We start from the raw sequence: 17361 nt of genomic DNA on the forward strand, positions 1-17361 counted from the left end.
GTTACCCTAGCACTGGTCAAGACTTTGGCACCAAACTGCACTAGTACTCAAACCATTCTTCATTGCTATTTGTGACTGATGAAAACATCCAAAAGACAGAATAAACCCAAACAGTTTTGCTAAGGTTGTAATTGTCGAAGCCACTAAACAATGTTAACTTTATGAATTCTCCATTTTTGAGTACATTTCTTCTAAAATTGGGATGAACTGGACAGTAGACATAAAATAATTCAGCTGTATCAAAGTAGGATGATTGTCTTTGTTCCTTGATTGTGCCATTGCTTGAGACACAATACTATTTTTACTTATAAGTATAACTGACAGACAAATTATGATTGCTCAAATGTGTATCAGGAAGATACTTTTCCCAAAAGGAACCAGTCAACCCTGTCACTTTCAGATAAAATGACAGTGTGTGCTGTCAATGATAAAATGTGAGTTTCCAAGCAAACATCAACATTGTGGAAAATTTGTATCCCTTGCTGTGAGCCTGAGAGCTTTGCAATACATGACTTCTCTGATTAGATCCATGGTAATTTTAACAAAAGTTATTTTTATATTCTGTAATGAAATGTGTCAATACATGAAGATCTATATAATTTAGTGAGCCAATACATTTTTCTCAGATGACCACTTTGCAATGTTACAAAATATGCATAGGTTAAAAATGGATTAAAAAAATGGATAACATTATTTAATGTAACAGAACCTGAAAAGTTTATTGATAGATTTCAAATTTCACATAACAGTGAACATTTAACAAACTAGCACTTGCTGAAATTTGGCATATTGTCCAGAAAAAAATTTCTTCAATCATCAGAAAGGACTGAAAACAACCAGTAGTTTTTCGGCTACATATCTGTTTGTGGCTGATGTCTTCATAACTTCAGACAAATTGACCTACTGCAACAGAAAGGAAGTAGAAGCAGATATGAGAACTCAGTTTCCCTCTCAAGAAATTAAAGAGATTTACAATAATATAATGTAATGCTACTCTTCTCAAGATATTTGTATTTTTTTCATAAATGTTATTTGTTATAACATAGGACATTTTCAATGAATTCATAAATCAATATCCTAAAGATTTTTGTTTTAATTTTTAATATAGTAACTATTGTCAATAGCCTACAAAAATAGTTTGTCTTATAATGAGAAATTGATAGAGTCCTAATAAAAATGCTTGCAAATAACACATCTATGCAGAATCCTCAATTTCACAAATGTGAAAACAAATAATGAGTCAGGGCCATTCCCATCCTCACAGGTTTTATAGTCCCATTTACAGCTCAACTACAGAATACTATTTAACTCTATGCCTATCTATAAATTGCACTTCTGAGAATACATTTGCCAAAGTCAGTTCCTGCTGCTGAAGAGTTTACATTTCTTTATGAATTCAACACTGTGACCTGATATAGAGGTTCTAAAAACTGTACTGAAGAAAGAAAGAATCTCACTTTTAAAAAAATACTGAGTGCTTATCCACAGTAGATCTTCCCATACACTGTCTGTATCATATCTAAAAACTTAATCCAAATTGGTATCTTCAAACTTAGAACTATTTATTTATCTATATTTCAGTGGATTTATTGCATAGTCATGACAGTCAAGAAATGTAGCCTAGCTGATGAGGTGAGAGGCAAAGTTAACGCCTACTTCAAAAATATTATTTGTCTTGAGGGTTAATTATTGCCAAACACTATCAGTTTATTACAAGATGAGGGGATAATTGCATATGAAGACTGTATTAAGAAAAAAACACGTTAAAGCTAGCTGTATTTTTTGCATCAGTGATTATTTATAGGTTAAATTTTATAAGGGAAAATAAAATAACTCAAATTCCCAATATGTAAGTGGAGAAAGAAAAATTTATAAATGGAAAATGACAAACACTAAAATTGCTCATGAAAAAGGATTAACCAAAGTAATAAATAGAAATTAAAATAAAGAGAATGAGAATGGTATATTTTCTTTTGTAATAAATAGTACTTTTTTATCATTTTTCTGTGCTAGTGTTTGGTAGTGGTAAGTAGATCAGGAACCAATGTAATCATGCACTCTTGTGGTAAATGTGGTGAAAGGATCTTCGTACTTATCAAGAATCATTGCCATTTTTGACCATGCAAAGAAACTTAGGATAAGTCTTAATTCCATAAAAGAAAAATCTCTGTGCTCAAAGATACCAGTTGAAATATATTGCCTGAAAAGAAAGAAATGGAAAAGAATCTAATTGTCAATAATAGGAGAATTATCAAACAAATTATATCACATCAATAGGAAGAAACAATGTAAAAACAATAAATTAGTTATGTCTGCATAGAATCATGGGAAACTATTACTTTCACAATCAGTGAAATAAGGAAAATTGCATATGCCTGTCAGCATAGATGGAATGGCAATAATTTGTACTATTTTTTGGATTTTTTTGAGACAAGTTTCCCCTATGTAGTTAAGGCTGAACTTGAACTCACTATGTAGCCACGGCTGGCCTAGAGCTCCAGGCAATTCTTCTGCTTTACCTACAAAGTGCTGAGATTACAGGTGTGCACCATCATGCCTGGTTGAATGTCAATGATTTTTAAATAAGTATTTTATTATATTGTATACCTAAAATGTACCAATGATTAGAATGAATAATTGATAATGCAAAATAGGAAGAAAAGGTCCAAAGGGGTAGGGGTAGTGGGAAGGGCAGGGGAAAGGAAAGAAGGGAAAGGAAAAATAATGAGAAATGGAAAAAATGGAAATAAAGTCTTTGTAAATAGGGAAGGGTGGAGGGTGTGAAGGGAGGGCTAGGAATGGGGAAAAATAAGAACCAAGATGCATTATGTAAAGGTACAATTCCCAATGAGAAATGTAATTGTGTTGTATACCTACAATGTACAGATAAAAGAATTTAACCAAAAAAATTCAATAAAACTTTATTCTGCTTTATGAATTGTTACATGATTTGGGGGTTAAATAAACTTAATACTTACAGTGACATAAAATGATGCCCGGCAAGTATATTTCTTAAAAGTAAAATCTATTTTGCAAGGAAGAAGACAGATATATTCTGTGATTTTTCAGTCTTGTATGACCCTTTTAATTACCAATAGGGAAAGCACATTGAATTGTGTGTTATAGGTAAGTTAAACTTTTTCGGTTTTTGAAAGGCTTGTTCTTTAAGTACATCTTTTAACATTTAGTTCAACAGGTTCCAACAATCATAAAACAGTCAAAAGTACAAGTTGCCTTTCCCTTTGATGAGTATTTTCAAATTGAATGTGAAGCTAAAGGAAATCCAGAACCAGTGTGAGTATTTCTTCAAACTGAACAATTCTTTACATATATGCTGTCCTCCTTTATGCTGTTTTTCAATACAACTATCACAAACTTTTGGAACTATAAAACTACACATGATTAAACCTCAAGGCTTCCAAGTAAATGATAGTTATGTTTATGAAAATAAAGTTTGGTTATTTTACACACATTACATACAGCTTTTTACATCATTGTCCACAGAACTGAGGCTCTCATAGTGCAGTCAGAATTTAACAGTGTGTATCTTTTTCTAGTATAAAATTTTTCAATATTTACCAAAAATTGTAAAAAATTCGTTTACTATCAGGCAACTGATCTTATTTCTAAGGAATTGTCCTACAGGAATATTTGGACAAGAGCTAAAAAAAAATGTAAGTTTTTTTTATCACAATTAAAAGGAAATTGTAAAGATAGTTAAGTAAATAAAACTGTTATAAAACATAAGATAATGTTTGCATAAAGATTGTTTTTAGTACCAGTGTAAAACTGAAACAATTCAGTTGGCAAAGTTGTTAAGTTAGCATGGTTTTAAATATATGACAGATAAGTATAAAAGTGCTAGTAGGAAATAGAATCAAGTAATAAAATTTGATTTTGTGTTTCTTCATTTTGAATAAGCTCTGTACACATATATACCCCAAAGCATATTATATATATGCATAGCAATCTTTTTTTTTGCTCTTTAAAATAGTAATAATAATCCACATTGCATTTCTAATTGGAAACATATTTTTAAATAACTATAATTTAAAAGGAACAGAACAAATCCTACCTTCAATTTTATCCTCTCAGTTGTCAATGCATTTTCATGGCTTATAAGATTTTTCAGATTCTTCTGAGATCATTATTTATATTCTATTATTATCTACTCTATACATTTTAATGTCTTGGTTTTGTTAATCTGTATAAATACATTTAAAATTGAGAAGCAGTATGAATTTTTAGGATTATTGAATTTTTTTTATCTTACAGATTTTCCTGGACTAAGGATGACAAGCCTTTTGATCTTTCTGACGCTCGGATAATTGCATCTAATAATTCAGGAACATTCAAGATTCCAAATGAAGGGCACATATCTCATTTTCAAGGGAAATATCGCTGTTATGCTTCTAATAAGCTAGGAGTTGCTATGTCAGAAGAAATAGAATTTATAGTTCCAAGTAAGTGTTATAATGGAGTTTTCATTTTGTAACTATTTTTAATGAAGCTTTAAATAGGTATTATATAGTGTTCTGGTGGAATTAATCATTATTAATTTAATAATCTTATATCTGGTTTTTTTGCTGTGTTTCAGTAACCTTAGATCTAACATAGGAGAAATATTCTCTTTGCCTTACATAGTGAGAATTAAGTTAAATGTATTATTAGCTAGATTCAGCTAAATTAATCTGCAGTAAAGATAATCCCAATGCTCCTGGGTCAACACAAAGGTACTTCTTGATAACAGAGGTCACTGTGGGTCTGATAGTTCTTCTGGGCAGCTCTTCATGCAACCTTCCAGGTGCTTCTAGCTGATGGAGACACCATCAACCTTGGGTTGTATCATATGGCACATGCAACCTGTGTCAAAGAGTCTGTGACACAGAGCATAAACAGTTGTATATGGGCTCTTAAATGCCCCCAATGACAAATTACCAGGTAACTTGTACTCATTTTGTTAGATGTAGCAAAACAAGTTGCATTGTCTCACTTAATAATGTGTGCCCACTAGGAGAGGAGAATGAGCTATGGGTAATTTCTACTAGAAATAAAAATCATGCCATACTGTAAAACATTTTGCCACTAAGTGTGTTCTTAACTAACAATTTTCAGAAATCTTAATTTACTGAATTATTAGCATATTTTGCATATGTGATGAGATACATGCTAACTATCTTTAGTATTTGGTCTTTTACTTTCATTGATCTTAAATTTCCTAAATTTATATAATTCTAACCAAAAGATTCATAGGATAAATTCTTATATGTAAAATGGTCAGTCAGCTTCTATTCAACAGTTTCTTCTTTCAAAGCCCTAGAAATTGAAATAAATGAAAGGAAGTCCTAGAGGTGGGAGAGTGTATATACTTGCGGTTTGGATAGGGCAGAATATACACAAAGTTTAGAGAAACAAAATGTAAAGAATGTTTTTCTTTAAGTTAGGCAATGACACTGTATTTAAATTGTAAACACTGTATATAATTATACATGAGGAACTATCCATCATTTATACTCCTATAACTAAAGTATGCATTCTAAAATTCATAATTACACTAAAAATATAGAAAAGGTGAATGATTATCAAACTATGTGGTACATAGGAGTAGAAGAAAAGAGTAAGAAAGAAGGAAAAAAAGTTAGGCAAGCAGAAAGATAAAAAGGCAAAAATAAATATAAATTTATGCCAAATTAATATATGCCAAAACTAAATAAAATAAATATTGCAAGTTTTAAAAAGGTATAAACTACAGCAAAACACATCTAAGTCATAAGGATATGGAATTACTGAAACTAAAAGATGAAAAAAATCCTAGATAAGTGTTATCCAAAGGAAGGTAGATATAACTACAGTAATGTCAGTCAAAATACATTTATCCTAAAACATCTTCCTGGAGATTAATTTAATAGGCATTTATAATATAGTACTGTGGGAAGAAAAATATGAAGAGAAATAGCCAGATGTTTTATGATAATGAGAGAGCTAACATATTTCTTTCATTTTTGGTTATTCAAGCAGAGAAAGACATCTATAAACCCGTAAGATTTAAATAACTTGTTAGCCCCAGCTAATAAACATGTAGAATTTTGTACTTATAAGTATAGAATATATTTTTCATGCTTATGAGAAGAAAGATTATATTTGATGACATATTGAGCTGTGAATAAAAATGATCAAAGTGCAGCTAAGTAAGAAATCAATACTAAAAGTTAACTAAAATATCTTACATCTTTGAAAGCTAATCAATATTTTTAAAATTCATAGATCAAATAACAAATAGTAGAAGAGAGGAAAATTTTGAAGTGATGACAATGAAAACTCTATGTAACAAAATGTTTGATGAAGCAATTGCATTATTTAGGAGAACATTTATTATATTAACAGCATACACGAGAAAAGATGAAAATTATGTAATAGGGCCGGGGATTTAGCTCAGTGGTTTCGCCGCCTGCTGCGCAAGTGCAAGGACCCAAGTTTGATTCCCAGTACCAAAAAAAAAAAAAAAGAAAATTATGTAACTTTAACAGATAGCATAATTTTAGGGTGAATATTAATGAGATAACTACAAGTCATAGAACGAAGTGAAGGAAAAAATAGTATAGAAGCAGAAGATACATTCAACAAAGTGACTTGACATGCCCAATGAAAACATGAAAATGTGTTCAACATCATTAATAATCAGAAATATTAATGATAAGAAATAGTACAGTGGTAACCTAAATAATAAAGAAATTTGATACTTTACTATTGGGGAATATCACACAAAGTCAGAGAGTAACAATTTCGGGTGAGAATATACACCCACCAGAGCTCTTATGCACCACTGTTGAGTGGATATTTTGCTGCTTTATTTGTCCTCACCTCTTTATATGGTCACCTGCAAGCCAACAACCCCCTCCCTTTTCTAGGTATAGCTGTCTGCTGTCCACATACACCAGGAATGTTTGTGGTAGCATTGTTTGAACTTTAAAAAAGTATTGAGAAAAACCCCAACTCCAGTCACAGTAGGATGGATAAATAAATTCAGGTTTACTCATTCAGAAAAAAAAAATACTCAGCTGGAGAAGAATCCCAGGAATATGTTGAACTATAAAAGCAAATCTTGGAGAAATACATAAAGTGTGATTTTATTCATGTAACTCAATATATGTGAAACTGAGTAAAATATTGACTAGGAGTATAATGTTATGTGGTATCATTTTAGTGAAAAACAAGAGAAAGATTACCACATATTCAGGATGGTGATTACCTCTAATCAAGTGGGAGGGGCTGGGCAGGCAGGAGACAGAAAGGTCATGATGATGTTCTTTGTGTGTGTGGTGCATAAATAGCTATCAGTTGTATTTCTTTCTTTCATTGTGTGATCTTTTTACATTCTCAAAATGAGTAAGCATGTGGCACAGTGATTCATCTGAAGTAGATGTTCTTGGTTATCAAGCTGTTGTAGCAATAGTAAAAGCCAGAGCAGTGACATGTGCACTTGGAAAGTGACTTCAGGATTTTAAATTTAAAGTGACATTCAATAGGAAATATCCATAAGTTCTGGATTAGAAAGCATCACCCTGAAACCTGTAGCTAAGAATCATTAGACTGTATTATTTATATAATCAGCCCTCTGCATCTGTAGGTGTTGTATCTGTAGATTCAACCAACTTCAGATAGAAAATATTTGACAATGAAAACTACAGCTGTATTGTGTACAGACCATTTTTCTTGTCCTTACCCCCTAATCAATACAGTACAACAATTGTTCAGATAGTATTCAGTATTGACATTTTATTATGTGTTATAAGAAATTTAGAGATGACTTAAAGTATGCAGGAGGATGTGTGTAGGTTATATGGAAATACTGTTTTTTTATATAAAAGACTAACATCACAAATTTAGCTATCCATGGTGGGAGTGCTAGAACCAATCCCACATATACACCTAAGAAGAACTGTATATATGCATATATATTTAACATGTACATATACTTTTAATATAAATATATATTTAACTAAAATAAGATTACAAAATAAAGGGCCAGGGATTTAGCTCAGTGTTTCTGCCGCCTGCCTCAAAAACGCAAGACCCCGACTTCGATCCCCGGCACCAAAAAAAAAGATTACAAAATAAAGAGAAAGAGACAAAAGCAGAAACAGTGTGTGGGAGAGTGAGAGAGAGAGAGAGAGAGAGGAGAGATTAGATACCTGTTGTAGAAGACATGGCATTACAGTGATCCCTAACCTGAATTCTAGTGGTTGCTATGGAAATACAAAGGAAAACACAAGTAGCTAGGTTTATTGCAAAGAAAGAAATGACAGAATTTAATGGACGATTTTAGAATATTTCCTTTTGTTACCTAAGCAGACTAAACAAAGATATGAACAATATTAAGTTAATTCTGGCCACAATAAGATACTATTGAATTTAATAGCTGAAATTAAACTGTGTAGTGGGTAATTACTTAATTTTTCTGCTACTGTAGAGAAGAGCAAAATAAATTAGGTTACTTATGCATCATTTCCAGTCTTTCCGGAAATTATTTTATTATCTGACAGCTTTCTGTAATCATGTATATCTGATGTTGAATAGGATGACCACTCCAATCCTTAGGAGTATATACATCAGAATCCACTTAAAACTTCCTACAATCCTTAACAATTGATTTTTCACTTAAGCTGTAGAGAATTGATTCTTCTTTTTAGTCCTTTTTATTTTCTATAAGTAAAAAAATTATATATAATGATTATTTTTGTATTTTCAACACTATTACAATTGCGTTCACTAGGGAAAGAGTGAAGAGAAAAACCACCAAACCATCCAACAGAATCTACCATTTACAAATACATGATATATCACTTAACTATGTTTTTTTCATTGTGGCACAGAAATTTAGTCAGCGAATTAGTGAAGTCTTTATTAAACTCTCCTCATGAGTCAGCAATTTTTCTAGTTGTGTTAATCAGCTTTCCAACCCTGTAACAAAATACTGAGATAATCCACTTATGAAGAGAAAATTGTTGCCTCCCAGTCCTTTATGGGATGTCTTCATTTCTTTGAATTCATGCTGAGGCAGCACATCATGGTGGGAATGTGTGAAGGAGTGAAATCTCCTTACACCATGAGTCAGGGAGCAAAGAGAAAGACGAAGGGACCACGTCCCACAGTCCTGTTCAAGGGGACACATACTCCTGTAACTGAAGCACCTCCTGTTGGACTCCAACTCTCCAAGGTTCATTGCCTCACAATAACTCCACCATAGAAACTATGGACTATTGGGGACACTTTTCCAAACTTTAACAGCAGTAATTTGGAATATAACCGTGAATTTACAAAAAGATTGTTCTTATGGAATTTAAATCCTGTAGATATGACTAGTGGGTCTTGGAAAATGGAAGCCATTTTCTTATGTTCCATGCATTGATAGAGTTAAGATGATAGTACAAGTAATTCACTTTGTCTGTTTAATGCTACATACACACACCTCAAGTTACAGATCTCTTTTCTCCATGTATCATTCCTAATCTATCCCAGCCTATAGTGATTTTTCTTTTCCTTGATCATTAAAACAAATTTTTAGCTATAATTTAAAAATTATAGTTGTAACTATTATAAGACATTGAGTTTTTATTAAAATTTTTAGCACAATATGCTCATAATCTAGTATTAGAACAATCTAACACCCTAAAAAATCCCATGTGTCCATTAGTGGTCACTCTCTTCCCACCTTCTACTATAGTCAAACACCAACTGAATTTCTGCCTCTATAAATTTATTTTTCCAGACATTTCGTGTAAAAGGAATCATTTGATATGACTCATTTACATGTAGATTCTTTCACTTAGCATGGTTTTTAGATTCATTCATGCTATTACTTATCATTACTTTGTTCCTCTTTATTTCTGAATAGTGTTCTATTATATAGACATATCACATTTTATTTATCCATTCACAGTTTGATGACTGTTCTCACTTTTTAGTTATTGTAAGAAGTGCTACTATAAATTCTTTAGAGTGTGTAAAGCTCTTAGTTCCTTACTGTTCAGGGTTTTATGTGAATTAGTTAGGATCTTTAAAAATAAGAAAGGTGTTGTGCTATCATATTTCCCTTTCCTGCATTCTCTTGCATATGCTGCAAGAATGCATAGTATTAGTGGTTGATTTATTGCTTGGTAGGCCAACAAAAGAATGAATGAAAGGAATTATATAATTTCCACATGCTATTAAAATAGTCTAAGAAATGATAGACTTAGGAGTGAAAACTTCTAAGTTTTAATGAAAACAAAGTAGAATTATTAACATGCCAGTTTTTTACATTTGGATAATTTCCTGAAATGCCTCAAAACAATTTCCTTAAGACAAACCCTGGATTTTTACCACTCTTTTTTGAGAAAATCAGGTAAGGAAAAACAATGTATGGGAGCATGTGCTATGTCCCTCTAATATGTACAAACCAATCACAGAAGATCAATTTTTTCAGTAAAAATTAAAACTTTGAATTTTAGAGGTTAAATTAAGGCTAAGGATTTTGCACTCATCTGTCCAATTTTGTGAATGACTGGCATAAAATGGGCTGAATTAGGTGTCCTTTCTAAGTATGAATTCAGTACAAGCTCATGGACTGAAAGGCAGTGTGATTTCCCTATAGTCTTAAATGGATTAATGGAGTGTTCTACAGGAAATAGGAATCAAATCTCTTTACAGATGGAAACTGGAGTTAGTGGGAATACAGCCTGTGAGCTCAATAGCATGCATTCATGGTAATGATAGCAGGCTGTGAGCAATTCACCAAGCACAATCAAGTGAAATGGAAGGCACTCCAAACCTCACCAAGATAGTCCTGTAAACAGGTCAACAAGTCAAAAAAAAAAAAAATTATCAGAAAGGAAGATTAGGCCAGTGCTGGGAAAGGAGGAAAATAATTCAATAAACAAATCATAAGTCCTACTGGAAAAAACAGCAGTTTGTCCCATCTGCCACATCCATCTCTGAAACATTTAATTCAAATATTAGCATAAAATTATAAAAACTGTTATGATATAGTCTATAGGGAAAACTAGGTCAAGTGCAGAACAACCTTCTGTGTTTCTTTGGCTGTCTCATCTTTATACATGTGTTACTTGCATACATACTTAGGTAAAAATGCACTGATGCCATTTCATTAATGGTTTCTCTATTAAGCATGTTGGCATTATACAGCTTTGATTTTATAATACCCTATCATGAAGAAGCATCTAACCTAAGAGCCTTTTGAAGATCTTTGAGAGATTATTTCAAAGGATACTAGGACACCAAGGAAAAGTAAAAGAAGATACACAAAAGTAAAGATATTGATCAGAAGACATACAGACAACTTTTTAAAATGATTGCCCTAGAACCGAAATTATCCTTTAGGATATCCTACAGCTATGTCCAAACTGCAGAGCACGCTGCTTTTGCACCCCCTCCCATACCTTTTCAAGTGAAGAATCGGCTTTGACCAGATAGAAAACATATATTGTTAATGTATATAAGTACAAAATTCACTTTATAAATTTTTATTATGAAGTTTTTAAAAAGAGGTAAGAAAAAAGGGGTGGGCTGCATATTGGACATGGCTGCTGGAAAATCTTTTGTCAGAAATCTTCTCTGTTCCAATATGAAGAGTTTTTTCACATGCTGTTGTTAAGAAAACCAAGATGATAAGTTTTAAAAGCTTGTTAATAGTGCCTGAAGTTGTAGAGCTCTAACAGAGTTCCTATTTTCAGGTTTGCTGTGTCCTGGTATCTCTGCTTGTATGATCTGGTGTGCAGTCAACTTGTTTCTTGGAAGGGTTTTCTACCCTAAATTTTAACTGGAAAAGTCATCAAGAAACTAACCATGAATAGATTTGAATATCACTTGTATTCTTGGAGTGCTTACTAGAAATTTGCTGACTGCACTGAATAATAAACATGAAAATAAACTGCGGAGAATATAAAAAAAGGTGGAAGCTGCTTATTTTGATGATGGAAATAGATTCACAGTAACATTCTGTAGAAATGAAATTGATTTTATCTAGGCTTCTTTATAAGTTGAATTTCTGAATATTTGTAAGTCCTTCTTAGGTAGATATTGATGTATAAGTGGATGCTGATCTGTTTGCAGAGAGGCCACTTAGGATCAAGTTCAGTCTTGTTGAAACGTAACAGTTAAGTCATTGTTTTTGGTGCTGATGGAATACTTATTGAAAATATTAGCAAGCTGAGGGGTATAGTTGCTCCACATGCACACAAATTATTGTTTATAATTCACTTTTAAGACTATTGCCTCTTCGTACACTAAACAATGCTAATATTTATCATCAAAGAAACACAATTAGTAAAATTAACTGGTTAGGGTTACTTTTAAATGAAGTCATTTCTTTATGAGAATTGAACTTGAATTCATAACTGCATTGCATTATAACAAGAAAAATTTAGCATTTATCTGTGACTGCTAAAATTTTCACTTTCTAGTGTAGTACCAGAATAAACAGGTTAAAAGATAAAGAATAGTATCTTTTTAAAATCCTGAGAAATTGATTTTCTTCACAATATTCTTTCTGAGGCCTAATTAATAAACATATAAGCATTCTTCCCTGTTTCCTGATATTAATTTCATCTTTAGTTAAGAGCTGTTGCAAAGATTGATGGCGTGTGTTAAAGGGTTTGGTACACTTATAAATTTTCTGTTCTTTTTTATTACTGATGCCTTAGAAGCCACTTGAATTACATATTTACTTTTTAAGAATTAGAGTTTTGTAATCTCCATTTAATTAATGCTGGGTTGATAGTGCTTCCCGGGCAGTATTATCTACTTGAATCATTACATTTTTTTGCATGCTCTAAAGAAGCAGCTCTCCAATTTATATGTCTTATTAATCATCTACTTTACTATACTATAGATATCATCCAATGAGCCATGTATTCACATTAAGCTCTTTAAAATTTACTGATTATGGAAGAGGATTACATGCTTCTTCCATTTTCTAATCTTTGTTCTCTTCCTCTGTTGCTTCTTGTATCTAAGTATAAATACATTCAACAACTACCTAACGACACTGCTAATTTCTATACCAGTAGGCTTTGGGCTTCATTTCCATCAAGTAATGGTAAATTAGTGATTTGAATTTGGAGCTTTGAGTATGTAATCATTTTATTAGTTACTATATCTAATGTCCACAAAGTGTACTTTCTTCAAAATGATGTGCTTAACATTTGTCCTGCAGTCATAGTCAAAGTTTTACCAAATAGCTAGAATGATATTTTACCTGAAGTATCTAAACATAGTGACTATACCAAACATACTTTCCCATCTTTTAATGCAAATTTCATGGTACCTGCAGTCAGAGAGAGATTCAAAGATCTGAGTTGACCAAAAGAGAATCCACCGAAGGGCTCTCTAATGCAGATTCATGCAGTTACCACACTTAGTTCTGCAGTGCTAAGTTCTGAAAGTCTTTGCATTTAGATGGAAAGCAATTCATTATAACCAGCTCATACATCGATAAGAGAAATGTCAGCAAATTCCCTGAACTCCTAAAGAGCTGGAGTGGAGGTTGAGGGAGTGTATGACAAATACACAGAAAATACAAAAGGCTGCTCAAGAGAAAATCTACAGTAAATGAATACATATTTGGATTTCCAAGAAAATGAATAATTTAGGAAAAAAATGCAGGAAAAGTACTCACTAATAAATTCCACCAGGCAGGGCTATTATAAATATAAATGGTTTAAGGTAATCCTTCTCCACAGAGCCTGTATAATTCAGTAATGCAAATTTCTCCAACAAATTTAAAAGGCACCCACATAATGTTCAGCAAGAATAAATTTTGAATAACTTTATGAATACAAATACTTCTAAAAAATATTAAACATTAGTTTTGGCTTTCAAATTGTGCAGAGTTCTAACTTATATCTTCATTGTACCTGCACTGCTCTTTTAGGAAATTGATTCCAGTATGAGAAGGAAACAATAGATTGGAATATCTGAAAATATCCTTTGCTACATCAATTACTTTTCATTTATTTGAGTGACTCCAACGTGGATGGCTGTTAGCAACATAAAGTGTTCTTTTTTGGCTTTTTATCCACTCTCATCATTTCTACATTTGAACTTTTAATTTTTTATTTAGTGTTGTTAATGCTCTGATTGGAATATTTTCCAATCATATGCAAGGCCTTAATAATAAAGCCAGAGAGAGGGGATTTAAAACTCCCAAAAAGAAATCAGTGTTTGGAGAAAAAACAGATTTTTTATTTACCAAAACTAAAATGAGTAAATCCTGAGACTTGCACTTATGCCCTGAAAAAATATATGACAAATATCTCTTACTGATGTCACAAAATATTTTTGTGTAAAGTTTCACAGTGCCAGGGCATTTTAAATTTGTGTAAGGATGCAAAGCATGTTCTTAATAATGTTTACCTTTGCAGAGGAGAGGTAAGAATGCAGGAAGCTTCTCAAAAGAAATTTTACAGTAAATGAGTAGATATTTGGATTTCCAAGAAAAAGAATAACCTAGAATGTGAAATTTCTTTAAAATGTCCAATTTTTAAAAAGAATGTGTTACAATATTGTGATAGTAATAGTTCATTTTCAAATGTCTTAAAATGATCTTTACAACAGGTGTTCCAAAATTCCCAAAGGAAAAAATTGAGCCTCTGGATGTAGAAGAAGGAGATCCCATTGTTCTCCCATGCAACCCTCCCAAAGGCCTCCCACCTCTGCACATCTATTGGATGAATATTGGTAAGCAGTGCTCCCCATCAATAACATGGCACTGTAATTTCATATGTTGTGTAAATAACAGTCCTTAGTTCTAAATATAAACTGAAGTGTGTATGTGAAAATACCAGAAAAGGACTAAAGATATCTCCTCATTTTATCATATTTGAAATAAGAGAGGCTACTGCCATAATACTATATGTCCTTGAGGAAAATGCATCTGGATTTTAAACCACTTATTTATCTTTGAAACATAAGCCATATAAGAATTGAGTATGGCTTGTGCTGGTGTGCTACCTTAGTATTTCTACTTTATTAATATTCTGCCTGCTAAACACAGTGAATCACAAAAAAAATTTGGTTAACTTCTTTCATAATTTTCCAAAAACAATTGTTGACCCTTGATATGAAACTCCAGGTTCTTGTAAAGTTCACCTCTAGCATGAGCCACAGCAGTGCTCCTTAGAAGGTCCACACTATGGCTCTCACAGAAAAACGGTGCTTGTACAGAACTTAGAAGAAAGTGAATGAAATTGTCTTGGATGAAGTGAAAATTCCCAGACTCTAGTCATTCTAAAACTTTCCATTCTGCATCCAGGACAAGGAGGGTGAGGAGGTCAAAGAAAATGAAAGTAAGAATCAGAAAGTAAGAATGTGATTTGACCAGTTTTCAAATAAGCCAATGTAGATCCAGAGAGCAGAGGTAAAGACCTAGAGGGTCAGGGAGGTGGAATGCTCAAACTAGTGTAAGTCAGTGGGACTTCTTTGGTTAACGATAAGAAGCTTATACCCAGGAAGGTTTTCCTATATTTTTGACTGCCCTTCACTTATTGCTCCTCCCTCAGACTTGAGAGAAATAGGAGGAGCATACAAGAAAAATCAAATCAAGTGAAATAACATAAAAGACATAAAAATGAAAAAAGAGATAAGGAATCATAAAGGGCGATTGCTTATTTCGATGACAAGATATTTCTTTTCAGAATTAGAACATATTGAACAAGATGAAAGAGTATACATGAGCCAAAAGGGAGACCTGTACTTTGCAAATGTGGAAGAAAAAGACAGTCGGAATGATTACTGCTGCTTTGCTGCATTTCCAAGATTAAGAACGATTGTACAAAAAATGCCAATGAAACTAACAGTTAACAGTTGTAAGTCCACATAATTTATTCCATTGTGCATGGTGAATGCAAATTTGTCTATAATTTCATCCTGGCTGAAGCCACTTAAACCTGGGTTGGTATTTTCCGTCATTGTTTAGTTCAACTCTAGAGACTTCATCCAGATGAAAGAGACATCTGCAGCTGCAAATCCACAGTAGCGCTGTTTCTGGCAGCCAAAAAATCAAATCTCAATTCACAGTACAAATGTGTTTCTTTTGGCATCTGCAAGATCCAGGCATTTTCCATGGGTAAAGTACAGAATGAAATTCCAGCGTTTTCCAATCAAGTCTCAGGCATTGATTCACTGTGACCTTGGATAAACTAGCAGACTTAGAATGGGGGTAAATTTTTTAAAAGTCAAAAAGTAATCAATGTTAATATTTTTATAACAGAGAAGCTTTTCTTTATTCTTCTCAAATTAGCAATATTATTTTACTTGATTCTTGTTTCTACTGGATTCTGCAAATGCCAATCTGGGTTCTCAAATGGAGAAAAGCAATTAGTGGGAAGAAGACTCATAAGATTCAAAGTAAAGAAATGATCCCAGCAGTTCCCTGACTGTACAATTGGCCTTGGTAGTTGAAAGTTGGCATTATCATTTCATTGTCTGATGTTTTTCTTTGCTATGCATTGATACACAATGCCAAGTCTTCACTATAACATCCTTTCAGTAATCTAATTTCTTTTTAATGGATTTATAACTTTAATATTTTCCACCTGGTTTAATGTGTAGTGATTCAAGATTCAGCTTATTTAAAAAATTTTCACCCTATGTAAACCTGTATTTCCATAGACAATGTTCTAGTGAAGCATGGTCCTACCTCATTTTTTAATTCTCTAGAGAGAAATATTTGGCTTTTCATTCTTTACTGATATCAGCATCTACCATTATGTTCGTGTTTTTTTTTTCTTTCATTTTTTGTTTCAGTAAAGCATGCTAATGACTCAAGTTCATCCACAGAAATTAGTTCCAAGGGTAAGTTGGACATGTGTAATGTTGGCATTTATGTTATCTTTAAGTAGATCATTATCATCTCTGAATTATAATGTTTTCTTTATTACCTTTATGAGTTTATAAAACGTTAGAATTTCTGTTAAGGAAAACCCCTTGGCAGAAGGTCTAATTGTTTCTCATCTCCTTTTAAACATATGCAAAGGGAGTGACATTTATAAATATATAACTATATAAATATAATGGTATATTTACCTATACTATAATTTACATCAATAAATTGGTATAAGTATAGATATAGATATTTAATTGAGAAGTTATTTTGGGGCTCTCAAAATATCTCACATGTTGTATAAGATTGATTGCTTTATGTGAAAAATGATAAAAACCATGGTAAGTGATGAGAAGTAGAGAAATTCTGGGTTTAAGAAAGTTAAGTGTTGAGTTTTTTTTTGCAAGACTTATTGGAGCAGTTCATATGCCACTATACATTTGGACTCTCTGAAAAAAAATATAGTTTGCAGTATTTTGCAA

General features: G+C 32.4%; 1 protein-coding gene across 7 annotated transcripts in view; it reads left to right on the top strand.

Annotated features, from left to right (window-relative positions):
• Chl1 (cell adhesion molecule L1 like) overlaps positions 1 to 17361 on the top strand; it is a 191482-nt gene that overhangs the window by 114538 nt on the left and 59583 nt on the right. For 4 of the 7 annotated variants that reach the window (XM_004854217.4, XM_021266048.2, XM_021266047.2 and 1 more), the window contains exons 3-7: positions 3189 to 3294; positions 4276 to 4463; positions 14614 to 14736; positions 15693 to 15863; positions 16804 to 16851. In XM_004854217.4, the coding sequence (XP_004854274.1) occupies positions 3189 to 3294; positions 4276 to 4463; positions 14614 to 14736; positions 15693 to 15863; positions 16804 to 16851 (636 nt within the window). The remainder of the gene's footprint in view (positions 1 to 3188; positions 3295 to 4275; positions 4464 to 14613; positions 14737 to 15692; positions 15864 to 16803; positions 16852 to 17361) is intronic. The other 3 variants (XM_004854218.4, XM_087182025.1, XM_087182024.1) reach the window with 1 other exon arrangement.

This window comes from Heterocephalus glaber, unplaced genomic scaffold, assembly GCF_053883595.1.
Source record: "Heterocephalus glaber isolate CG9 unplaced genomic scaffold, H.glaber_assembly_v1.0 deba00001472, whole genome shotgun sequence".
Classification (NCBI taxonomy): domain Eukaryota; kingdom Metazoa; phylum Chordata; class Mammalia; order Rodentia; family Bathyergidae; genus Heterocephalus; species Heterocephalus glaber.